The sequence below is a fragment of the Vitis vinifera genome, chromosome 19, assembly GCF_030704535.1.
Source record: "Vitis vinifera cultivar Pinot Noir 40024 chromosome 19, ASM3070453v1".
NCBI classification, from domain to species: domain Eukaryota; kingdom Viridiplantae; phylum Streptophyta; class Magnoliopsida; order Vitales; family Vitaceae; genus Vitis; species Vitis vinifera.
Window position 1 is genome coordinate 51,005 of NC_081823.1, and position 26,910 is coordinate 77,914.

A 26,910-nucleotide genomic window follows, 5' to 3' on the forward strand; every position below is an offset into this window, starting at 1 on the left:
TCATTGTGTAGGTTATATTTTTCAATTTTCCTTTATATTTTTCCATTTTCCTTCATTACTCATAAATATTATGTACAAATTAAAGTTTGTAATAATCAAATTACAAAAGTAACATCATATTTATATATATATATTTTTTTCTAATTACCTATTTATAATTTGAGTTTTTTGTACATAAAACTCTTGAATGATCAATCAATTAATTCATCTACCTGTAATTGATACTCTTAAATAATATACGATCATATGGGAGAAAAACTAACAATCAAAAGAGTGAAAGACAGTTATATAAAAATTGTGTTATTTTTTATATCAAAGATGACAGCGATTGGATTTATAAAATTAGGTTGATGTAACCCTTTTAATCTATTAGTTCTAAAAGGAAACAGAGCATATTCCATTCATCATTTGGTACTGTGAGTCGTCACAAAATTCCCCCACCTTTTCGGAGGAGAGAAATTTAAGAGCAACCTGAGAAATTTTTTCGTGTCACTATTAGAATGAATTACTTTTTAAAAGTTCTTAATTTAAAAAAAATAAATAAATAAAATTTATATAGCTTTACACTTTTCTCCTTTTTCATTTTTACTTGGCAGGACGGACAGGGACGCCTTTGCACTCGTTTGCAAGAAAACGTGGCTTGACGTGTTATACTTCTCCTACTCCATTCCATTCCTTCCTTCTCCCTCTGTTCTTCCTTTCTTTGTTTTGGTGATTGCGGTCAGAAATAAAAGACTCGGACGGAGCAGCAAAACCCAGAACAAGGACACAAAAATTTAACAGAAAATAAAAGGGAATCAATGGAAGTATCATCATCATCGTTGTCATCCTCCTCACCCCTATCAGTTCACTGGAGAAGGGATTTCTCCCCACTACTTGGTCGAGTTTCTCTCGACTGCCATGGCAGCCGCAAGCTCCCAAATCGCCCTTTCTCTTCTTCCACTTGTTCTTGCTTTGGAATTTCAATCTCCCAGCGGCCCCATTCCCATTCCTTTGTGTTCAGAAAATCCTCTCCACGCATTTCCGCAGTCTTTGAGCGCTTCACTGAACGAGCCATTAAGGCTGTCATCTTTTCCCAAAGAGAAGCGAAAGCTTTGGGCAGGAATATGGTATTCACCCAGCATCTTTTATTGGGTTTGGTCGCTGAGGATCGTAGTCTCGATGGCTTTCTTGGATCTGGCATCACCATAGACGATGCACGCGATGCTGTTCGCAGCATTTGGCATGATTATAACGACAGCAGCATCATTTCTGGAATTCCCAGTTCCCAAACCTCTGTTGCCTCCTCCACTGACGTCCCCTTTTCCATTAGCACAAAGCGAGTGTTTGAAGCCGCAATTGAGTACTCTAGGACTATGGGTTATAATTTCATTGCTCCCGAGCATATCGCTATTGGGTTATTTACAGTTGATGACGGCAGTGCTGGTCGTGTCCTCAAGAGGTGCGTCTTCTTCTTGCTGATTTCATTTGTAGGCAGTGATTTTCTACTGATGCAATCCATTACCATTTTCTTGGTCAATTTCACATGATCCAGTACTTCAACCCTCAATTTTCAGAATCCACGACTACCCATTTTGCCGATCAATCGATATCTCTTTCATTGCAGTGTTAAACTTCAAGGCCACACTTTGGCAGAATCTAAAAGGGCAACAAGGAAAAACTGACCTAGAAAATGACCTTACTTTATAATTCAAGTAACATAAAGCGCCTAAACCATATGTATTATCACGCAAAAGGGAAAAATTATTACCCTTCACTAGTTTGCCCTTCTAGATTCAAACTCTATATTAGAATCTAATCATTTTGCATGGATTTTTTTATTTTTTATTTTTACAGTTTATTTTATGCCTTCCATTACTCATAGATTACCATGTCCTTTTGTGTTATCTCTCTCTCTGTACATATGCCTATTGATAAATGGTAAGAACAATCCATTACGCATGGAGTTGTGAATCTTGTGATGACGTGAAGAAGTCTTTTGTCCTGTCACAAAATAGTGGCTACCAACTCTTAGTTGACCTTAAATGCATGGTTTTGAAATGCCAAACATCATCTGTCACCAGTGAGTAGACGAATGGAATGTTCATATTGTTCGGTAGTTCTCTGGCAAATATGATAGAATATTGGCATTGAAGCATGGAATTCATTGCTCTATCCTTTTCTGGCAATCTTGGAGTGTTCTGTGTAGTATAATTGTGACATTTCTATAGGTTTTGGTTCTTTATGTCTTACCATAGACATGATCTTCTAATTCTATTAAGATTTTGGGATATATAATTCAGTTAAGATTCTCAAAAGATGCAATCTCTCTCAATAATAAACTTTTTAAATTAGAAGATTCAAGAAGTTTGTAACAGGTTAGTTCGGCATGACAGCCTTTTCTATGATTATTTGTTGTTCATGATCTATTGAGTAAAATTGCATCAGGATTTAAAATTGGAACATATACATTGCCAATTTTCCATTCATGGGGCTAGATCAATATGATTTCAGATTGGGGGCAAATGTTAATCACTTGGCAGCTGTGGCAGTCTCCAGGCTTCAAGGAGAGCTTGCCAAAGATGGTAGTGAACCATCTGCTACATTCAAAGGGATGCAGGGAAAATCTTTTTCTGGAAAAGCAGCCATTGTGAAATCCTCAGGAAAAAAGAAGGGTAAGAATTTTCTCAAGTTTTTGATTGTTCAATTGGTTTTCAGTTACAAGAACAGAGAGGACTAAATAGTACTGCAACTCTTTTTGTCAGAGAAAAGTGCTCTGGCTCAATTCTGTGTAGACCTTACTGCTCGTGCTACTGATGGACTCATTGATCCTGTAATTGGCCGAGACATGGAAGTTCAGAGGGTTGTCCAAATACTTTGCCGAAGAACTAAAAATAACCCCATTCTTCTAGGTGAAAGCGGGGTTGGGAAAACAGCTATTGCTGAAGGATTGGCAATTAGTATTGCAGAGGCAGATGTTCCCTCTTTTCTCTTGGTGTGTTACCTCCTTCTTGAGTGATCCTTATGCTACTTGCATATTTATCAGAGCTTAAGCCAAAATCAACCAATTCATGAGAGTGGGTGACTGTGTCACTGTTCAGCTAGTTAACAGAGTATAAGGAATTTGGATATGTTTGGGAGAACTTTTTACATAGATGAAAGTAAGAAATGTTAAATAATTAATGAGTAAAGCTACCACCACAAAAGTGCCATTATTTTAGCGGATGTATTAGCAAAAACCCTGGTCATTAGTCTCTAAACTACAGATTGAATAAGTTTCTGACACATGTAGAAACTACCCATAATCCAATTGCCCCTGCTGCTAAAAACTGGCCCATTCAGGTGACCCAGATTGTCTATATTGGGCCCTATGTCTGTTTCACTAGTGTGACTCCCCACTCCAATCTAGTTCCCATGACAATCTCTACTCCCCAAACCCTAGGACATGGAACAGATGAATTTTATTTACAGTTTCATACCTTACTGAAAAATGAAGTGTTTATAGAGCATAACATGTTGCAAGGGTACTCACACATATTGAAATGTCCATTTACTAAAGGAGCAGTTAGAGAAAGTATCCTATGACACTTATATCGAAGATGGATGACATCCATCTCTTCCTTTTTCGGATCGTGAATGTTGGTTATTTATAGGCTGCCAACACATTTTTACACCCATCTGTACATGTTGTGTGTGTAACAAGTATTTTATGCACTGAACTATCCATTTGTTATAGGTTGTACTACAGTTTCGTCATGTTGCTTCTCTTAAAATGGTTGTCTTACCAATTTGATTAACTTTATTATCTTATACACAGACAAAACGCATAATGTCCTTGGATATAGGTCTATTAATGGCAGGCACAAAGGAGAGGGGAGAATTAGAGGCACGTGTTACTACTTTAATAAGTGATATTTTGAAATCAGGTGACAACTTTTTTAAAGTTATATTTTGGAACAAAAGGGGCTCTCTTTCTGGCTCATTCCTGACATGCTACTGTTGTAGGTAATATCATTCTTTTCATTGATGAAGTCCACATGCTTGTTGGGTCTGGCATTGCTGGACGAGGAAACAAGGGGTCAGGTCTAGACATTGCTAGTCTATTGAAGCCCTCTCTTGGGAGGGGACAGTTACAGGTGATGATTTCTTGGATTTACTTCATCATTGGATGGTTGTCAGCCTTGAAGACCTAACACTTAGGCTTGTCCATATTTCCTGTCAATTGAAGGATGGGTCTCAGATGAATTAAGTGTACTTTTAACAATTAGGTGAATCCACAATTCAATAGTTATTGCCAATCACTAACTGGTTTCCACCAATTTTCCCTTCCCACTATTTCATTTCCCCTTCCAATTTGTCAAAAATTGTATAATCAGTTCTCATATCACCAGGAGCAGTTTATTGGTGTGGCCACACCATTGCCTCACAATGCTGTTGCAAAATGGATAGGAAGGTGTAGTTACCTAATGAGAATCCACTTTAGTGCACTCTATTTGACTTTTTGTTTTTCAATTGGATAATGGAGTTTGCTTTGGTTTACCATGTCAGAATACTATTTACATTGCTTAATACATCAGGTCTCTTGTTTACTGAAGTTCTTTTCATGCATTTCATAGGTTCTTCATTAAATGCAAAGTGTGCTAACATTCAACTCCTTGCAGTGTTTTGCATCCACTACCATAGATGAGTACGTGAAACTTTTTGAGAAGGATAAAGCATTAGCAAGAAGATTCCAACCTGTGTTGATCAATGAGCCAAGCCAGGTAATTTGTGATTTTTCTTCTTATTGTCTCTGTATGCAGTCATTTTCACTCCTATTTTTAGTCAGATATTGTGTAAAAATTCATAGGAGGAAGCTGTTAGGATACTGTTGGGCCTGCGGGAGAAATATGAGGCCCATCACAAATGCAGATTCACATTGGAGGCCATAAATGCTGCTGTGCACCTATCAGCAAGATATATTCCTGATAGGCGTCTTCCTGATAAAGCAATTGATCTTATTGATGAGGCAGGAAGTAAAGCTCGTATGGAAGCATACAAGAGGAAGAAGGAAAAGCAAACTTCTGTGCTTTTAAAATCACCAGATGATTATTGGCAAGAAATTAGGGCTGTTAAGGCCATGCATGAAATGGTAATGGCATTGCTTCTATACTACTAATGGCTAGTTTTTAGATTAGTTAATCATATCTGCTCCATATATATATATATATATATATATATATAATATATGCAGGTCATGGCTAGTAAACTGAAAAATTGTAATGGTGCTTCTTGCATGGAAGATGGTAGCACTGTCCTTTTTGAATCCCCTTTGCCTTCAATGTCAGATGATAATGAGTATGACTCTTAGCCCTTGGATTATGTTTAAAGTTAGAAGCAGTAGGCCTGAATTTTTTAGGTTTCAGGGTGATATTAAACAAAATATTGTGCTGTAATTCTTTTATAGACCTATAGTGGTGGGACCCAATGAAATAGCAGTAGTTGCATCACTCTGGTCAGGGATACCAGTTCAGCAGATCACTGCTGATGAAAGAATGCTCCTGGTGGGTCTTCATGAGCAGCTTAGGAAACGGGTGGTTGGTCAAGATAATGCTATTGCTTCCATTTCTCGTGCTGTTAAGAGATCCCGGGTTGGCTTGAAGGACCCCAACAGACCCATTGCAGCAATGCTTTTTTGTGGCCCAACTGGGGTTGGCAAAACTGAATTGGCAAAAGCTTTAGCGGCATGCTATTTTGGATCAGTAAGGCTTTATACCATATGTATACAAATTTTCCTTCTTTTCACAAAAGCTAATTTTAGAGTCTTTACTGATTAAATTTTTTTATAGAATTTGAATTTTAAAACTAAAGCAATGATAAACTTGTTTTTTGGATCTTCTTACAGTATACCATTCATCGAGATCAGAGCTTGTTTTAGAGATTTTATAGCTTACCTTGAAGATTCTGCTGAGTTACACACTATATATTAAGTTGCATGAGCACTTTGTGGAATTAATGGCCGTTTTTCTTCATTGTTCATTTATTTAATGTGTCTTATTGCTCTGTACTTATAAATCAATATGTAATTGAGACAATAGCCTTACCCAAGCCAATTATTAATTGGGTAGAAAACGTCAATGAGAATCTAGTCTCACCTAGACGATTCTTTAACTTAGTTTGATTGCATCCTTATACTATCTATATATAGCTTACAGGTTCCTACATGCTTTAGGAAATACTTCTTACTACATATTTGCATTCTGTTGTTCAAAGGGACAATGTCATCCTCTCAGCAGTTTCTCTGTCCTTTTTAGTTCCTTCATTAATCTCTTACCCTTAAATTTTCATATTTGTAAAAATCTACAGGGAAAATTTAAGGTTAAAATAGCGGAGAGGTGAAATTTGAAGGCCCAAATTTGATGTAACCATGTTGTTGCAATGTCACAGGGAGGGTTTTGAAATACCTATCTAAAACAGGATAAAATGCCATGTTTTCAATGGTTTTTTACTGGCCCGTTGTGATTTGCATCTCACTAATACATGCATACTAAATTCTTCTTTACAGTGATGCTTATTGTCAATGATCAGTAGCAGGGGCTTCCAACATTGGAATTTAACTCTCATTTCTCTTGATTCTGTTATTGCAGGAGGCAGCAATGGTAAGATTGGACATGAGTGAATATATGGAGCAGCATAGTGTGAGTAAGTTGATAGGATCTCCCCCAGGTTATGTAGGCTATGGAGAGGGAGGCACTCTTACAGAAGCTATCAGAAGGCAACCTTTTACAGTTGTATTGCTTGATGAAATAGAGAAAGCCCATCCCGATATATTCAATATTCTCCTCCAAATGTTTGAAGATGGTCACTTAACAGATTCTCAGGTTTGCCTGTTGTTTTGTAATGCTATGTTTGGTTCTAGGAAAAAACGAAGGGAAAAAAAAATGTTTAGGAAAATGTTTTCTTATTGTAGTTTTACCATGGAAAATGTAAAGAGAATAAAATATAATTAAAATTAATTAGATTGTATTTTCAAATTATTTAATCTTTATACAAAAAAGGAAAAATAAGTAATATAAGTTTCAAGAACTACGTAAAAATAATTTATTAACTTTAAATCTATTTTTTATTTTTCTTAACTTTTTTCTTTCCTTATATTTTTCTTCTATTTTTTTCCCTCACATTTTCTTTCAAAGTTTCCAAGAATCAAATACAGCTTAAGAGAAGGAAAAAAAAGTTGATAAAGAAAATGGTTTTCTTGTATTTGGATTACCTTGAAAAATACAAAAAAATAAAAATAAAATAAAGAAATAAATATAATTACAATAGTTAAATAGAAGAGGAGAAAAAGTGAAATAAATTTTAAAAAATATATAAAAATAATTTATTAACTTCAAATCTATTTTTTTATTATTTTTCATTTTTTCTTTCTTTCTATTTTTCCTAACTTTTTTTTGCCTCAAATTTCCAAAACCAAAGAATCAAAACATTTTATTGATAAAACAATTAACACTGAAGTTCGGCCAACTCAAAGAAAAAAGGAAACTGCCATTTTATCTCATTTTGATTCTCCTTACAATTTTATAATGACTGCTCGATCTCTTATTTTACAAAAACTGGGCTCAACAGGGTCGGAGGGTGTTGTTTAGGAATGCATTGGTTGTCATGACCTCCAATGTGGGTTCTGCTGCCATTGCAAAGGGTAGACAAAGCTCCATTGGTTTCTCAATTGCAGATGATGAACCAACTTCATATGCTGGGATGAAAGCACTGGTAATGGAAGAACTGAAGGCATATTTTCGTCCTGAGTTACTCAACAGATTAGATGAAATAGTTGTGTTCCATCCCCTGGAAAAGGCTCAGGTTTGTTCCCTTCATTGAGGTGAGTCTGTAGGATTGGTGTTGATGAATGTTAACATCATCCATTTATTTCAGATGCTGGAGATTCTGAATACCATGCTCCAGGAGGTGAAGGAAAGGCTCAGCTCTCTGGGAATTGGTATGGAAGTGTCAGTGTCGGTTATAGACCTCTTGTGCCAACAAGGCTATGACAAAAACTATGGTGCCCGTCCACTCAGGAGGGCTGTTACCTTAATTATAGAAGATCCCTTGAGTGAAGCACTTCTCACGGAAGAATACCAGCCTGGTGACATTGCTGTTGTTGATTTGGATGCTTCAGGAAACCCATTTGTAAGGAAGCAGTCAAATAGGAGAATCCACCTCTCTGATACAGCCTATGACGAAAAATTGTAAGAATGAAGAAATTTTGCAGTTTAAGCTATTGATTTATATGTAAATAATTTCAAAAAGTATTCACTGTGCCACTGGTAGACCCCAAAATTGGTGGTCTTTTTATCCAAAAATTTTAATCCCTTTTTTATTTATAGATGTTATACAGATTGGACTAGAAACTCTAGGTGGTCTTAAAAATACAGATTGTATTTTTATTATTTATTTTATTTGATGTTATTTTGTTTTATTTTATTCTACTTTATTTTTTTATTTTGAGGAAAAAGATAGCATTGGAAAGAGGGAAAATCAGCATTTTTTGAGAAAAGAATCAGCATTTCCTCCTAAGCCCTAGAATCCCAATCCCACATCCGTAACAAGAGATCAAAATAAGTGATTCTTTATACAGCCAGCAACCATCCAATAGCTCAATCAAACAGACCATCAGAATTAAAGGACGGTATTAAAGTACTCTCAAATAATAGTTAATCAGTCAAGAAAGCAAGCAGATGTAGAAGTAAAAGTGGGACATAGAATACAAGCCATTAGTTTCGGAATAATAATAAAATAAATAAATAAATCAGCCAAGCAACATCCTATCATTGTAGGGATTAATTTTCCTCAAAATTTCCTCTTATTTTATGAAAACCTAACTGTGGACCCCGTATTTCGGCTCAATGCGTTTCCCACTCGATGGCGAGCTCGATTTTTATTTGAAAAATTGATTTTTTATTGATTAAGAAAAATGACTTGGAGTCGCCACTTATTTTTGTTTTATTTTTAAAAGGGTAAACAAAATAAGAAAGAAAAACCCTAAGTGTGACTCCTTATTTTGGAAAAGGTGGTCTGTGAAAAAACCGGATCAGGTTCGGGGGTCAAGTTACTTATCGGGAAGGTACAGTAGAGACCGTAGCACCCCTCTAAGTCCCTAAAGTCGGGTCTCTACTAATAGAATGAAACTGACGTGGCAATCGAATAAGAAAGTCAATGGATACTCACATCAATCATGCATACATGAGAATCAGAATATGTATAGTGAATGATCAGAATGAGTGAATGCGTACCTGGGCAGCAAACAGCAACGCGCTATCATGGAATGAGGTTAGTGAATTAACGCAAAATGATTATATGTATATCAAGGAACAGAGTAAATCGATCACACGTGGCAAATGAATCGAGCAATCAGTCAATCAATCATGAAATCTCATATGTGGGGTCCCCACCAAAGCCCATTCTATTTGCACGAATTAGTCTCACAAATTCCATTATTCTGGAATTATGAAAATAGCATTCATGCTTATATAAAATCAAGAGAAACCGAAGATTATTTGAAACCCGAAGAGAATTAAAACTGTTAGAGAGAAAATTGGATTTTTGAAATTTATTTGAAAATTGGAGTATTGAGAATTAAATTTAAGAGTTGGAATTTTAGGATGTCAAACTCGAAAGAAATTAGAATTTTAGAAATCGGAAATTAAGTTCGGAAATTGGGATTCAAAAAAATGTTTAAAAATGGAATTTTGAAATAAATAAATTGAATAATAATAATAATGACGAAAATAATGATTAAATAAATGAATGGGAATGCTGGAATTTTTGAAATTGGAAATTAGATTTAGAAGTCAAAAATTTTAAAGAATTGTTTAAAATAGAATTTTAAGGTAAATAAACAAACTATTAGTGATTAAATTAATGTGAATATGAGAATTTTCAGGATTAGGAATTTAATTTGTAAATCTGAAGTTTTAAAGAATTGATTTAAAATGGAGATAAAATACTAATGATTAAATAAATTAATGAGAATATGGGAATTTTTGGGATTAGGAATTTAATTCGGAAATCAGAAGTTTTAAAGAATTTTGATTTAAAATGGAGTTTGAAATAAATAAATAAATAAATAAAATACTAATGATTAAATAAATTAATGGGAATATGGGAATTTTTGAGATTAGGAATTTAATTCGAAAATCAGAAGTTTTAAGAATTTGATTTAGAAATAAATAAATAAATAAATAAATAAAATACTAATGATTAAATGAATTAATGGGAATATGAGAATTTTTGGGATTAGGAATTTAATTCGGAAATCAGAAGTTTTAAAGAATTTTGATTTAAAATGGAGTTTTGAAATAAATAAATAAAATACTAATGATTAAATAAATTAATGGGAATATGGGAATTTTTGGGATTAGGAATTTAATTCGGAAATCAGAAGTTTTAGAGAATTTGATTTAAAATGGAGTTTTGAAATAAATAATCAAAATAATAATAATTAAATAGATTAATGTGAATATTGGAATTTTGGAATTAGAAATTAAATTTTAAAGTCGGAAATTGTAAAGAATTGTTTAAAAGGGAATTTTAGAATAAATACATAAAATAATAATAATTAAATAGATTAAAATGAGTATGAGAATTTTCGGAAATTGGAATTGAATCTTAAATATCAGAATTTTGAAGTATTATTTGAAGGTTGAATTTTTATAAATTGGGCTTGGAAATTGGAAGTTAGAAAGTTTATTAAGAAATTAGTGCTTTAAAGAGAGTGATTCGTATAAAGTGGAAGCAAGCCAATGGGCCAATTTTAGAATGGGCCAATAAATCAGTGAGGTCTTCTTTTCCTCATTATTTTCTTCATCTCCCTACTTGGGCTTGGGCTTCATCACAAGCCCAAAGCCACTAACAAAAACACCTAAGTCTTCAAGCCCATTAGCCATCATGGGCAGCACCAAGCCCATCACCAACACGAGCTCCTTCACAGCCCAAGGCAACCCCCATCCATCTGGGCAGCTCCCTCAGGCGAGGCCTCCACCAGCAGCGACGTAGAGGAGAGGGAAGGGGTGGCGGCTTCGAGGGCGGCGCCGAGACGGCGGAGCTGCTGCCGCGAGGAGGTCAGTGACTGCCGCTGCGTCACGATGTGCTCCTAGAGGACGGAGACCCCGTTGAAGGCGTCCACCAATGAGTCGTTGTTGGAGAGACCGAAGGTGGTGGACGAGGGATTCAAGGATGTGGCTAGCAAATCCTGCTGGATGTGAGGTGTGAGAAAGTGGAATGTTGGCATGATGAGCTTGAGGACCAAACGAAATGGAGTGTGGCAAGGGCAGCTGCGTGCATGGAACATCGTTTGCATGGAAATTCAAGAATGTGAGAGAAATGGGTATGAAGCTGAGCGGGGGGAAGTAGGTAATGGAGCAAACTTTCGTGCCGTGTTTCTACACCCAGAATTCTGGTTATCATCGTCATGGCCACCTCTCATAGCACATGCGCATGTGGCAGCCTTCCTCGCCGACAACCCTATGAACATGGTATTGCATCCACACTTGACAAGTGTGTGGTCAACTAGGGCAGCAAGGCAAGGATTCTGGGCTGTTCTCAGGCCCCAAAGATCATTTCCTATGACACTTTTCCAGCTGGGTCCGAGAATATGGGCAAGGGGTATACAAGATGGCCATGCGAAGCCATGCACAGGTTAGAGGAAAAATGGGTTTGGTGATGCGGTTAAGTAGGCGTATGCATGGGAACGAGGATATGGGTATCAAATGAATTTTCGAAAGGTTTGCAAATAGCAATCAAGTCGTGACGGCCAACAACTCATGAAAGAAAGAAAGAAAACTCGGAAAATAATCCCATGAGAACGGGTTAGCAATCACACGCAACGTGAGTGCGAGCATGCTCCAACACCAAAACAGAGTTTCTTAACAAAAAGAAAAAAATGGCATTAACACGAAAATGAGTAAATAGTTTATAGGACTAATACCTGAGATGCCTCCTTTCACAGTGACTCCTTTGCGTATTCCTTCTTCCTCAGGCAAGCTCCTCTCCCCCCAAAAAAATCCTTCCTTCTCCTCTTTCCCTTTTCTTTTTTTTTTTAGCTCCTCTGTTTTCCCCTTTCTCTTTGGCTTCTCCCGCAAGCCTCCCTGCTGCCTCTCCCATCAGTCGCACTTCTCTGCCCGAGCCGACTTCCCATCAGTGGCCTGAGAAAAAAAGAAAAAGCAAAGAAACTCCTCCCTGCTTCGTAGCCTCGGGGGGGGGGGGGGGGGGGGGTCTACACTAACCCTAGAGCGTAATCTAAATGTGAGATTGGGATTTTAGGGCTTAGGAGGAAAAACGAAAGACAAAGGGGAGAGGAGGGCGGGAAGGGTTTTGGGGGTTTTAAAATGAAAATGACCATTTTATCTTTACTTAAAACGGATAATATGGAGAACACATGCGCTTTCCATTCAGGTAGTATTGTCATATTCTAAAAATATAAAATATTAGAATGAACAATGTGAAAAATAAGATATAGATTGAGAGGTAAAGCGTAATAAATCTTGTTTTTAAATATAAATACTAATATATTTATTTTTTATCAAATTATTTTTTCATGATGTTTTTTAAATGATTAAAAATATATATAATATTAACTTTATTAGTTACGTGTCATGTAGAAATACTAATATTTTTAAAAAATAAGGATGTTTTATTTATTGTATTTATTTATTTGTTTATATTATAATTAATAGATTAAAATGGATAAAAATATTTCATTTGTTAATATGACCTTTTCTATTTTTTTTTCTTGAAAAGAACATGTTTTATACATGAATGTCCCTTAAGTCTATATGTGTTTTAGAAGAAAAAATTATTTTTATAAAAAAATAATGTTTTTTGTTCATACGATTCATTTCATTTTATTAAAAATTAAATTTTTTTACATATGAAATTTCTTAAAAAAACTATTTTTTTAAACGTAGCTTTACACTATTCTTCTCCCCATATCATAACCACGTAACCCGTAGCGATAGTGGATCGGGTTACACGTGGGCCTGGTTTAGCTCGAATCAGAGCTCCCAACACCAGGAAGACAACAGATTAGGGTTTTGTTCACACCCACAACCAATTCATCCAACCTCATGGCGAAGACCTCTATGACCCTCACCGTCAAGGAGGGGCAACCGCCTCCACCATTATGTGCGGCAGCAGTGTCAGGGGAAAGTGGTGGGGGCGATCCTATGAGATCCGTGAATGAACTTCGCAACCTCTCTACTGTTCTACACGCATTTAGACGAAGATGGGACGAGTTGCAGAAGCATCTGGATTTCATTCAAGATGCCATTGCCAGCAGGTCCAGAGAGTTGGATGCTTCCCCGCAACATCACCAAGCCCTAGCTTCCAATACCTTGGAAACATCTAGTCCGGAATCAGCTGATCTACATTCAGAACCAATGCCAGCGCAGACATCCGTGTCGGAGCTTGGATTTCTCTGCGGAATGATGCGTAGCCGAGGCCTCCGCAAGTACATCATCTCACATCTCTCGGACGTTGCCAAGCTCCGTGAAGAAGTCCCTGCAGCTTTAAAGGGCGCTCCAAAACCTGCCAAACTTGTACTTGAATGCATTGGGCGCTTTTTCCTCCAGGGAAGCAAGGCATTCGGCAAAGCCACCCACATGGTTCCTTCTCGACAAGCATCACTTCTAATTTTGGAATTTTTTCTACTCTCTGACTGCACCGAGATGGAGCCATCCGTGAAGGAAGAAGCTGATTTAGCTGCAGTTACTTGGAGGAAGAGGCTTATCAATGAAGGTGGAGTTTCCAATGCCAGTGACATTGACGCTCGGGGTTTGCTTCTTCTGGTTGCTAGTTTCGGCATCCCGGCTTTATTTAGGAATGAAGATCTCAGGAATTTGATCCGGCTTAGTTGTCCAAAGGAGATTTCTGATGCCTTGCGACGCTCCCGTTTTCTCCTCGCCAGGGTCCCAGGTAAATGTGATGACAGCCTTTAATGCATACCTATTCATATTTTCTTGATTTTATGTTTTTTATTTTGATCTCCCTAAAGTTTCAATTAGTCTCAGGTATATAATTTTGAATTAGATTATTCCTTCCGGGATGCTAAACACCATAAACTAGTACTTGCTATTTTCTTTTTTCTTTTCTTTTTTCAAATTTAACTACTAATCTAGTACTGTCACATACTGTTCCCTGCTAAGTTTTGAGTTTAAGATTAATACAAACTAGAGGTTTGGATTGTGAGATAGTTTTATTACCAATGGCTTAATCTTTATGTTGCAATTTTTTTTTGGTCAGAATTAAAAGGTTTATTGTCTTCTTATTGATTGGAAGTGGCAATTTAATGACTCATTGTTTCTCACACTTTGAGGCTATAGCCTCAAGGCTAATCCTCAAATATCCAAAAGGTTTTTGGTATTTATAGGCTTTTGGTATATATTTTATAAGAGGTTTAAGTTTCAATATTCAATGAGTTGTAATGAGTTCTATCATCTATTGCTTTTGTGAACTTTTGTTATAAATTTCATGAATTTTGTACTGGGTCCTTACTTGGTTAAACCTTTTACAATACAAGGGCTTACTTGACTTTCAATTCACTTATTAAATGGAAGGGAAAAAGGGAGACTGAGAAGAATAAGGGAATTGCTAATTGTCCTAGTGGTTGATCTCATAAATAATCTAATTATTGATAGATTAAAAAGAAAAATACCAATACAATTGGTAGATGAAGAAGAATAATGGGTGGATATTAACACCATTGGGGAGGATGATATAGCAATTTGATTATATTTGTTGGAGGATCCTAGTGATAAAAATAGTAATGTTGAAAATTATTTGATCAAACCATGTGAGAAAACTGATTTTTTTGTTAGAAAAAGGAACTAAATTAGAACTATTAACAAATTAATTTTACCATTATGAAGTTTATGTCTTTTTAATATCTTTGTGTCATTTCCAATCAAAAAAAAAGTTTGTCTTTTTAATTCTTCAATTTTATTGTGACTTTATGAATAATTTTTTATTATTTATTTGTTTAAGTTGAGGCTTACGCCTCACCTCATTTAGGCAAAACACCTCAAGACTGCCATTAGCCTTTTAAAACTTTGACCCACTCCAAGCTAATCTTGAAGAAAAACTTCTATCTTGAACCCATTTCATCCCAATTTTAGCCCTTAGCTTAAACTTACCTGTTTTATATGAAGATTGTGGACTGGATTTAGACAACTGTTGTTTAGCAACTGGTTTAATATATGCCATTAACCATTTTTTTTTTTTTTTTGATAGAATAGGAGAACAATATATTAAAAAGAGGCACCACAAGAGCGACTCAAGGTATGCCATTAACCAAATTATAAAAAATTCCTTGTTTGCTGCTGGGCTAGGAGGGTGAGAAAAGGCTAGATTGAGTTCAGACTGAACTCAAATTGGGTTGGAAAGCTGAGTTTGTTTGTGGCCATGGGGAGGCCATTATTGTGGATTCTTGCTGTGGTTGTTCCATGCTGATTTCAATTTAGTGACTCGTATGTCAGGTTGTTGTTGCTTTTCTTCCTTCTACTCTTTCTCTCCTTTTGAGTTTTCCTCCTCTCCTTTACTTATTTCTTTCAATCGATTTTGATTTCCTTAAGGAAAAGAGGGAGAAAAAAAATCTGAGTGAAACTAAATAATTGATGTTTCCATACTTAGGATGGGAGGGGGAAAGTGTTGGTTTGCGATAGAGTCAAAGACATATGAAGTTTCATTAGAGGAAGTTAGAGGGAAGCTAAGAGGTACCATTGTGGAGAGGAGTAGAGGTTTCTCCTCCTGGATCAGATTCAGGGTGACAAGTTTGAGAAAGTGTCTGGAAGGTCTTGAAGAATGCTGCAGGGAGGAAAGGAAAGGAAGATTAGTTAAAGTGTGGGAGGAAGAGGGTAGAAAGTTTAGAGTGGAAAGACGTGAAAATGGGATGGGGAGATACATCCTTTGTTCTGTTGTTGATGTGGAGACGAAGAGATTTTGCTTAGTTGTACCCGAAGGTAAGAGTTTACTAGGAGGTTGGGCCATTTTTGTTGAGAAACTTTGGGATTTAGGGGTAGTTACGCAAGAGGAAGTAAAGTTTGAAGAAGCTCTACGAGTTGAGTCAAAGTCGAAAGCGGTGATAGTAGAAGGGAAGGATGAACGTTCTTTGGAAAGAAGGTGGAGGGTGAGAAGAAGTCTTTTGTGGATGTGGCTAAGGAGCTGGCTGGAAGGCAAGGAGATGCTTTATGGCTTTAGGTTGGAGGGAGAGGGTTGAGAAATAGGGAGGAAGGACTAGGCCGGTGCCTTGTTGGAAGATGGGATGATGGGTCAGTGGTGGAGACGGAGTTGCTTTCGGTTAGAAAATGGGGGGAGCGCAGTTGGAATATAAAAAATGGAATGAAAGTGTTGAGCATGGGAGGACCTTTCATGTTGCTGGAGTTCGAAGATGAAGAGGAGGCAGAGAGAGCGCTAAAGAGGGGGATGCGACGATTTAAAGACAAAGTGATGCTATTAGAGAGATGGAGCGAGGAGGCAGGATGCTTGAAGGTAGGAAACCAAGCAGAAGAAGTTTGGGTAAGAGTGGTGGGACTCCCGCTTCATTGTTGGAGTGAAGAAATGTTTAAGAGAATTGGAGACTGTTGTGGAGGCTTTGTTGAGGTGGATGGAGAAACAAAGAACTGCTCTTAGCTCCAGTGGGCCAAAATTTTGGCCAAGAACAGGGGGAATTTTTTTCCGAGAACTATGCATTTAGTGGTTGATGATTATTGCTATGCATTACAGCTGTGGTGGGAGAGGCTGCCATGGATATCTAAGGTGGTGCCGATGAAGAAGCTGCAAGGGGGAGAGGAGGCAAAGGCTAGGGAAGATTGGGATATGGGCTCACGCGTGGGGAGTAGCAGTAGCAAAGGGAAGGAGAGGTGGTGTGTAGCAGATGCTGTTGGGGCAGATTCAATCAGAAAAGTTGGAGGGGAAGAAAAACATGATGGAGACGGGACATCTGGTACAGCTGAAGCTTTTTCAGCTTTTGGGAAGAAGGTCGAAGGCAAAGGGAATGGAGAGGCGGGCTTAAGTGGTGGGGAGGATGCTAGGCTTGATCAATGCAAGCCCATTCATGTAGTTTCTCAAGCACATCTGGATTGGGCTTTAAAAGAAAGGGGGATTTTCAGTGGGCCAAGGGATTGTTGGGAAGAGGGGCAGTCCAGCAGAGGTTTGGGGCGGGCCTTTTGCGATGGCCATTCAAGCCCTCTTTGGGTCTGGCCGGGTGGGGTGGATAGCAGGCCCAGTTTGGGTTTAAAAGAAGGACAGCCCACTGCAGAAGCTACGTGGGCTTTCTCTCCTTTTAGGTCCACAAAGGAAAGACCTTTGAAAGAAACTAGGGCTTCTTTCAGTCAGTCGCGATTAGAGAGGTGGTTTGACGAAGAGCTCTTGGCCGGTGGGATGGTTTCTTCAGCGGAGAGAAGCGGGAAGAAGGGTTTCCATTGCGGACATGTGGTTGTTGGAGGAAGATGCCAGGTATTCCACTTTTGAGCCTTCCGCTGTCTGTTTTTGGGGGGGACGGGTCTCTTCTTCTTCTCCTTTCTCTGGGGTGGAGGGGGTATAATCGAGGTGGAGGAGAGGTGCGGTTTTGATGCCTTGGTGAAGGAAAGTGAAGGGAAGTTAAACTTTAGTCCTATGAGAGTGTGTCCGGTGGTAGGAAGGGGCGATCAGAAGGGAGAGGGTGATTTTTTTCTGTTAGAAGAGGGGAGAGACGACAGGGCTGGGAAAGAGGGAGATGACGAGGAGTCTTGGAGGTATAGTTGCTTGGCAAGATTCTGTTAGTGTTTGGGAATGCCTTCGGAGGGCTTTGAAAGTGAGATCCTGAAACTCCTTAATAGAATAAGAGAAAGAAGGGATTGTTCTGAGAGGGTCACCGGAAAAAAGAGGAAAGGTCAGAGACCTTCGAGATTTGATCACGAGTTGAAGAAACTTGAGTGGTCGGTGAATTATGGTGGAATAGAAGGGGATCGGGGTCATCAAGAGTCTGTTAGATGAAGCTTAGAATTCTGTCGTGGAATGTAAGGGGGCAAATGACAGAGACGAGAAGATTGATAAAGGATGTGATTAAATCACAGAAGGCGGACTTAGTGTGCCTCCAAGAAACAAAAATCCAGAAGATGTCTAATGGAATGGTAAAAAGCCTTAGGATTGGAAGATGCTTGGAGTGGGGGGCTTTAAATTCCAGGGGGACGGTGGGGGGAGTTGTGGTGTTTTGAGATAATAGGGTGTTGCAATTAGTGGAGATGGAGGTGGGCAAATTTATAGTTTCTTGTCGATTTAAGAACTGCGAGAATGGGTTCTATTGGTGTTTTTCAGGAGTTTATGGGCCCACAGTAAAAGTGGAGAGAGAAGATTTTTGGAGTGAGTTAGGGGCAATAAGAGGTTTATGGAATGGTCCATGGTGTGTAGCAGGGGATTTCAACATGATAAGATTCCCTTTTGAGAGGAGTAGAGGAGGTCGTTTGTCCCCGACGATGAGGAGATTCTCAGAGGTGGTTGAGGAGTTAGAACTAAGGGATTTGCCTCTTCATTTGGGTGGGGGGGGGGGGGGGGGGGGTGTTCACGTGGTGTGGAGGTCTCAATAATCGGTCAAAGTCAAGAATTGATCGTTTCCTTATTTCTGAGGATTGAGAAGCTCATTTTCAGGGGGCTATCCAAGTTGTACTGGCTAGGTTGGTTTCTGATCACTCTTCGATTCTTCTTGACGGGGGAGGAATGAGGAGAGGGCCCACACCCTTTAGATTTGAGAATATGTGGCTGAAGGAGGAGGGTTTTAAAGAGGAGCTAAAACAGTGGTGGGAGGGGATTCAAGTGAGCGGATCAGCTAGCTTCATTTTGACTGAAAAATTGAAAGCTTTAAAACCGTTTTTGAGAAGTTGGAATAAAGAGGTTTTTGGGCAAATTGATTCCAAGAAGCAAAATGCGTAGAATTTAATTGGTTACTGGGATAAGGAAGAGAGGGTTCGCTCTTTGTCAATGGAAGAAGAAGAGACCAGAAAGGAGGCAAGGGAGTTATATAAGAAGTGGGCCTTATTAGAAGAAGTGTCTTGGTGGCAGAAGTCTAGGGAAATCTGGCCAAAAGAGGGGGATAGAAACACCAAGTTTTTTCATCAGATGACTAATGCTCATAGGAGGAGGAATCAGATGAATAGAATAAAGGTGAACGAGAGGTGTTTAACTGAGGAAAGTGAAATCAAAGAGGAAGTGAGCAGAACTTTCCAAGGCCTATTGATAGATCCTGGTGACTGGAAGCCTAGTATAGATGGGTTAAATTTTGAGAGGCTGGAAGAGGTGGACGTGGAGAGGCTGGAGAAGCTCTTCTCAGAGGAGGAGGTTTTTGAAGCGCTGGTAGGCTGTTGCGGAGAGAAAGCGCCAGGCCCGAACGGTTTCTCAATGGCCTTCTGGCAGTTTTCTTAGGATTTTGTGAAGGAGAAGGTTATGAATTTTTTCAAACAGTTTCATGAGACGGGGAGATTTGTCAGAAGCCTAAATGCAACCTTCTTAGTTATGATTCCTAAGAAAGGGGGAGCTGAGGACCTAAAGGACTTTAAGCCAATAAGCTTGGTGGGAGGGTTTTACAAATGGTTAGCTAAGTTGTTGGCTAACAGATTAAAAGGAGTGTTAGCCAAGGTGATATCAATGTCTCAAAATGCTTTTGTGGAGGGGCGGCAGATCATGGACGCAGTGCTGATCGCTAATGTGGCAATAGATTCCATTTTGAAAAGCAATAGAGGGGCAATACTTTGCAAATTAGACATTGAGAAATCCTATGATCATGTGGATTGTTCGTTTTTGTTAGCGGTGTTGGGGGAAATGGGATTTGGGGGGAAGCTGGTGTAGTTGGATAAAGTGGTGTTTATCCACTGTTAGATTTTCAGTCCTGGTGAATGGTGGCCCAACGGGTTTTTTCCAAAGCTCAAGGGGTTTAAGGCAAGGAGACCCCCTCTCGCCTTATTTATTCGTAGTAGTGATGAAGGCCTTTAGCTGTTTGATGAAAAGAGCAGTTGCTGGAGGTTTTTTGACGCCTTGTATGGTTCAGGGAAGAAGGGGTGAAGCGGTCCAGATTTCACACTTATTGTTTGCTGATGACACTTTGATTTTCTCTGAGGCTAAAGAGGATTAGTTGACAGATTTGTGCTGGCTGTTAATGTGGTTTGAGGCTTTTTCAGGGTTAAAAGTGAATCTGGTAAAAAGTGAACTGATCCTAGTTGGTAGAGTTGAAATTGTGGAAGAGTTGGCTAATGATTTCGGCTATAAAATTGGAAATTTGCCCTCCACCTATCTAAGAATGCCTTTGGGTGCTCCTTTGAAATTTGTTGGTGTATGGGATGGGATAAAGGAAAGATTTCGAAAGAGATTGGCTATGTGGAAGCGACAGTACATCTCAAAAGAGGGGAGGGTTACCTTGATTCAGAGTACTCTGTCCAACCTATCGATCTATTTCATGTCCATTTTCCAATTACCTAGGGCGGTTAGGATGAGACTGGAAAAGATACAAAGGGATTTTATGTGGGGAGGTAGGGCTCTTGAGCATAAACCTCACTTAGTAAGGTGGCCAATTGTGTGTGAAGACAAAAGTAAAGGCGGTTTGGGGGTTAAGAGCCTTGGTTTGTTCAATAAGGCTCTCCTTGGCAAGTGGGCATGGCGCTTTGCAAACGAAAAAAAGACCCTTTGGAATCAAGTGATTAGAAGGAAATACGGGGAGAAAAGAGGAGGGTGGAGATCTGGTGAGACTAGGAAGGCCTGTGGAGTTGGTTTTGGAAAGTTATAAATAAGATGGGACAGCTTGTGACCCCTTTTTTTTGGCTTTGAGGTGGGGAATGGCAAGAATGTGAGTTTTTGGAAAGATAAGTGGTGTGGAATCAGCCCTTTATGCGATGCTTTCCCTTCATTATTTGCTATAGCAACGTCTAAAGAGGCTTGGGTAAATGAAGTATGGACAACCGAGGGGAAAAGTAGGGTCTACTTTCAAACACAAATGCGAACCAGGTCCCAAAGAGAATATAGAGATAATGTGATTGGAGTTCTTGCTTATTTTAGGTAGGTAGGTAGGTAGTTGGGGTGTTAGCGTGCATTTTGGCCGGTGGGAAACGTTTCCTTCCACGAAAGAGAGGAAAAGAAAAAAGCTTTTATGGAAAAAAACACGCATATGACCAGGGGAAGTTGGACCCCTACTTTCAATAGGTTGTTTAATGATTAGAAGATGGAAGAAGTGGGAAGGTTACTTTGTTGCTTGGATGGGAAGAAGGTGAGGGGGGATGAGGAGGATAGGGTGAGATGGGTGGAATCAAAGGATGGGGTATTTTCAGTAAAATCCTTGTATAGGGCGTTGCAGCCGGTGTCTTCAGCTTCTTTCCCTTCAAAGATTATTTGGATGCCCTATGCTCAACCCAAGATAAGCTTCTTTGTGTGGGAGGCTTTGTGGGGTAGAGTTTAAACTTTGGACCGTTTGCAAAAGAGGGGTTGGGTGTTGGCAAATAGGTGTTTTTTGTGCCAAAAGTGTGGGGAGTCAATTGACCACCTTCTCCTTCATTGTGAAAGAACGGGGGAGGTGTGGATGTTGCTCCTCTCTTTTTTTGGAGTTTCTTGGGTTTTTCCACTTTCGGTTAAGGAAACTCTCATAGGTTGGAGAGACTCTTTTGTGGGCAAGAAGAGGAAGGTGGTGTGGCTAATGGGACCGTTATGCTTATTTTGGGTTATTTGGAAGCTAGGAATTCTATTACTTTTGAGGATGGCGTGTTGTCCATCCAAAAGCTGAAAATTTATTTTGTGTATATACTGTGGTCAGAAACCAAATTGTGGATAAAAGATGGTCGTTCGACCTTAATAGATTTTATAGAATGGGTGTGTATGCGTTAAGGGAGAGGGTTTTTTGTGCTTTCCTAGTGTCTTGGGTTGTAAGGCGGGGAGTTGATCTATACTGTAACTCTTTGAGTCGCTTCTTTAGCACCTCTTTGCTATACATATTATACTTATTGATAAAAAATAAATAATATAATTGATGTTTCCAACCACTCATTTGTAGGTTGGCAAATCCTTAAAAATCTGGCCAAAGACTAATTCTATCAGAGTTCTAAAGAATTTCATTAAGGCAATTTAATTGGGAATGGATGTGAAAATTGTTCACTTCTTTATTGTAGAGGTGTCAAATTCCAAAATTCAAGGTTCTCATAAGTGAGAGGGTTATCTTCTAATCATTGAAAGGGTATAATAGATGTGATTAATTAATGAAGTTATAGGCTAACAATATGTATAGGGCAACAATTTATAAGGTCACCTTATATAAATTTATAGGCAAACAACATATATAGGCAATCAGCAGTCACAAGGCCTAGCAAATGGGCACTAAATTAGACAAGCGGTATGCATCAGTCTCTAAGAAAAGACAAATAGACCTCCCTCCCTTTGACTATAGCATGATCGATCAGTGAAGTCTAATACAAAAGATGCCTCGCTGGAGAATTTTCTATACCATAGAAAAAAGGTACAAGGAATGAATTTCTAAGTACATGGTTTTGCTTCACATTTTCAAACAATCAATGATTTGTCTATCTATACAATCCAGGATAAGCATAATGCAGAAACCCTCCATGCCTACTACCAGTTCTGTCATACAAAACCCCCTTGCCAACTCAATAGAGTCTCTTTTATTGTAGAGGGCAACATTGACTTTGCTTTGAACGGGGAGAATAACCAATGCCACAAAGTTCTTTTTTTCGTGGTGTAAGAGAATGTGGTCAGTTGATTCTTTGGCACCTTGAAATGATAGCAGCTATTCACTATGATTCCTCGCTATTTTTATTTGAAGTCAAAATCCTCCTCCACACTGCATTACAAGCAAAGAACTCCACTTTTATAGGAACCCCAAGTTCCAAACCTCCTTCACTAGTCGCTATAAAGGGTCTCTTTTTGAAGCAACCTCCAACACCATTTGCCAAGTGATGCCTTGTTGAGAACAAGTAAGGCTCCAATGCCTAACCCCCCTTTCTTCTTATCCAAGCACACAATGATCATCTCACCTAATTTTGCTTTCATTTTTAAGATTTCCATCTCATAGGAAGTCTCTTTGAATCTTCTCAAGTCTTAAGTGCACCTTTCTTCAAATAACAAAAAGAGATATCAAATAAATTGGTAAGTAAGACAAATTTCTTTTTATCAACATAAGTTTTCCACCTTTTAAGAGGCAGTACTGTTTCCACAAAGCAAGTCTTTTATGGAATCTCTCATTCGCCAAATTCCAAATAGCCAAGCTTACAAGATGCTCCAAATGGAAGATCAATATAAGTGGTGGGAAGCTTTCCTATTCCACACATCAGACTCCCCTTTCATAGGAATTAAATTACTCTTTTCCAAGTTGTTTTTCAGCTCTTTCCAAAAACCTCCTTTAGTCCCTTTTATGTAAATAAGCAATATTGCACTTTTTGTGGAACATTCCAAAGTATTCCCATTTCTAGCTTGTCTCGGATGATACGCCAAAATGAAATTTCCTAAGTGCGTGATTCAGAACATGGATAAATCTTTATGAATGAATCCTGGAATCACTTGAATTAAAAATTATTCCAACCATGGGCATAAGATATCATTGATATTTTACCGTTGGACTTGGATATCATCACTATTAGGAGCATCTATAAAGTTGGATAAGGTTAGGATGATATCAAGGACTGGGATCTAACTCTTTGTTGGCATCTCAATCTCTATGTTTGGAGGCTTATGAGACTATTTTGTTGCTTGGGTGTTTATTCTGTCTTATCATGAGAGAAAGACTGATATTGTTTATTTGCTTATAATGCTTAAACTTTATAAGATAGGTTTTGTTTGTTGCAGATGTAATTCAGGGGATGATAAAGAATCAAATGAATGTTGAAGCTGTTGACTTTGCTTATACTTTTGGGCTTGAAGAGAAGTTTCCTATTTGGAAAATTTTGACATCGTTCTTGCGAGAGCATAAAGAGGAATGGAAAAGAACAAGAGAAGAGGATTCACCTATTAGACTGGTATTACCCATTTTGCATTTCTCATGTTGAAGTATATTACTATTTCCTTTTGTTGATCTTGCAGTTTTATGTTGTTTATCTACAGAAAAAAGCAAATGAAAACTATTTGTCAGCTATGAAATCTGTGACCAGGTGTTTGGAAGATCACAGGGTAGATCCTTCCAAGCTTCTTTCTGGATGGCATATTGATGAAAAGATAATCCAGTTGGAGAAAGAGATGGCTGATCTTGATAAGAAAATGGAAGGCAAGGTGATGCTGAAGAGAAAAGCAGATGAAATTGACTCATTAAAGAAGATGAAAACTCGAGAGATAAAACATTCACCGATTGCTGCACCATCCTCAGTGATTGGGTTGCAAGAGCAGAGGGTTGCTGATAACATGGCTAGCAGGAGCTTTTATGATAGTACAATGCCAATAAACTTCTTAGACAGTGGATTCCCTGGTCATATAAGTACTTATCCTGCTGCTTCAGCCATGCTGCATGGATCTGGTGGTGGGTCCTTGCCTGAAAATATTACTGGCACGATGTCAGGAAGTGGAAGTGGAACCAGGGTGCATGGAACTGGTACTGGACCTGGTATGGCTGGAACTGGTGGTGTTCCGTCGATGGCTTCATTTTCTGGGGCCCATGGGGAGATGCTATTTGATAGGACAGGGCAAATGATGAAGAACAATGGTCCGCCATATGCAGGGCGCAGGGACATGGGCTTCAATGACAGAGTAATTGGACAAAGTTTTATTGCACATCCTGCATCCATGGGAGTCGATAGCATTTTTGGGCCATCAACATCCATGGAAAGCTTCCCAGGGATGCCAAACGCTCCATCTATTAATGCGGCTAATGGAAGCTCAGCCTCTGATCTCTATCAGTTTGCTGATGCTGTTTTTGGAAGGTGAGATCTGATGACAGCAATGGTTCTCGCAAGCGTGCCACCTAATTAGATGAATGCCTGATTACTTGATACATCGACCTTAAAACATTAGTCATATTATTGCATCTAAGTAAAAAAAATTAATATACCTAAAATACCTTAATCGTTATTCTCTTTCACTCTTACCTTTTTCTTCCTTACTTCAATTTTTTTTCTCTTAACAACAAACCTTATGGTAAAAATCCTTTCTTCAAATCTTGTTTGTTAATAAAAAGCATTTGAGACAAGTTCAAAGTTAATTACAACTTTTTTGTAGATTTTTTTAATCCACCTACGTAAATATATTTTAGAACTTATGATTTATGTAAATTTTGATAAAAATTTGTTGTAAAGATACTTAGAAATAATTTTAAAATGTATTAGAAATTTAAAAGTGAGAAATCTTAAAAATTTAAATGAATAAATAGATAATGAAGTGAAAGAGAAATGAACAAAAAAAAAAAAAACCTATGGTGTTGGACCTACAAGACTAGTTTCAGATACCGTTAAGGATTTCTGGAAATATAGTTCCAGATAATATAAAATTTAAAAGTATTTGGGTTATTTCATTTAAGGTTTTTTATTTTAAAAAAATTCATAATGTGTAATATTTGTTGAATATAAATATAAACACTCAATTTTTTAATGCATTGAAAGTCTTTTTCTTTTTTTCTTTTTTTGAAAATATGATTGTTATTCTTATCCCTTCAAAACAAAAACTTGGTGGATGAAAGTTGTCTATTCTTGCAAGTTATCAAGGACACTCTTCATTGTCCACAATAAATAATGGGGAGATATGGAACTCTCAATGGTGTCTAAATCATAAATTCTTAATAAGCATCTTATTGTGAAGATGCAAACCTTTAGGCAAGGAGCAAAAATTATCTACTATCCATGCTGTATTGGAAAAACAGTTTTCTACCTTAAAAAGTATATTCAACAAATTTTTGATAGAAAAATATTTTTTTTAAATTTATTCTAAGAATATATTGTTTTTCTTGTAACATATTCTAAATAATAATTGAAAGTCCAAAGAATACTTTAAGGGGGTGTTTGGTACGTCGGAATAGGGAATGGAAATGAATATTTTGTTTCCATTTATATTTCTTAGTGGATATAAATGAATTTGATGATTTCATTTCTAACATTTGGATGAACTTAAGAATGCAAGATTGGAATGATTATTTGTTTCCATTCAAATGTTTGATAATAATAGGAATGGAAATGAAAAAGAAATAAATTTACAATAATATCATTCCATATAATTTAAAATATTTTTTTATTTAAAAAAATAAATTTTGAGAGTTTTTTGTTATTAAATAATAAGACTAAAAAATATATATATACTCAATAAATAAAAAAATTAACCATAAAAAATCATATAACCCTAATGTACAAATATTCAATTATCATTTTTATTAAAAATTTGAATAATTTGTCATGCTTAAGTAGTTATAAAATTATATTTTACCAAAATATATATATATATATATATATATATATATATATATATATATAAATTGTCAAAGCTAGCAACTGTTTTTCCTATTTCCAAAAGAGGAAATAAAAGAATTCAAATTTCATTCAAAACCCTAGAAATTAGAAATTGAAATTTTTTTAAAATATCGTGGAAGATTTGATTGATTCAGTTTGAGAAAATCATTTGTTGCATAGAAGTGGACAATGAATGGGTCTTTAACTTTGCAAAGAAGATAAACATGCGCTTGAAGAATGAGATAAAATGATAAAATAATAAATTCAGGTTATTTTATATTATCAAATAGGTTTAATGAATCAGAATATCACCTACTTTTGATGAATTCAAATCCTGACTTATAAATCGAATTTGATTTCTACCTGAATAATTTTTTATTTCATTTATTTCTTCTTAACATTTATCCAAGCATAAGAATAAGAGAGAAAATGAATGATATATCTATTCTCACTCCCTATTCTTGTGTACCAAACACCTCCTAAAGACTTTTGGACCATGAGGGCAGATTACCCTTCATGT

General features: G+C 37.5%; 2 protein-coding genes across 4 annotated transcripts; both read left to right on the forward strand.

Moving 5' to 3' along the window:
- Nucleotides 1–595: 595 nt before the first annotated feature.
- LOC100248728 (chaperone protein ClpD, chloroplastic) lies at nucleotides 596–8,434 on the forward strand. Of its 3 annotated transcripts, XM_002283766.5 has the most exons (12): nucleotides 596–1,441; nucleotides 2,494–2,654; nucleotides 2,745–2,974; nucleotides 3,797–3,905; nucleotides 3,985–4,115; nucleotides 4,641–4,742; nucleotides 4,829–5,110; nucleotides 5,213–5,316; nucleotides 5,426–5,720; nucleotides 6,606–6,839; nucleotides 7,585–7,818; nucleotides 7,891–8,434. In XM_002283766.5, the coding sequence occupies exons 1-12, from the start codon at nucleotides 801–803 to the stop codon at nucleotides 8,206–8,208; spliced, it is 2,841 nt and encodes a 946-aa protein (XP_002283802.2). In that variant the 5' UTR covers nucleotides 596–800; the 3' UTR covers nucleotides 8,209–8,434. The 3 variants fall into 3 exon arrangements, with proteins under 3 accessions (XP_002283802.2, XP_010644048.1, XP_019072987.1); XM_010645746.3 differs by lacking the exons at nucleotides 5,213–5,316; nucleotides 5,426–5,720; XM_019217442.2 differs by lacking the exons at nucleotides 3,797–3,905; nucleotides 3,985–4,115.
- Nucleotides 8,435–12,946: 4,512 nt separating this feature from the next.
- Nucleotides 12,947–25,026, forward strand: LOC100258973 (protein FRIGIDA). The gene is made up of 3 exons (XM_002283753.5): nucleotides 12,947–13,926; nucleotides 23,815–23,984; nucleotides 24,070–25,026. Exons 1-3 carry the CDS (start codon nucleotides 13,080–13,082, stop codon nucleotides 24,880–24,882), a joined length of 1,830 nt encoding a protein of 609 aa, XP_002283789.1. The 5' UTR covers nucleotides 12,947–13,079; the 3' UTR covers nucleotides 24,883–25,026.
- Nucleotides 25,027–26,910: the final 1,884 nt, after the last annotated feature.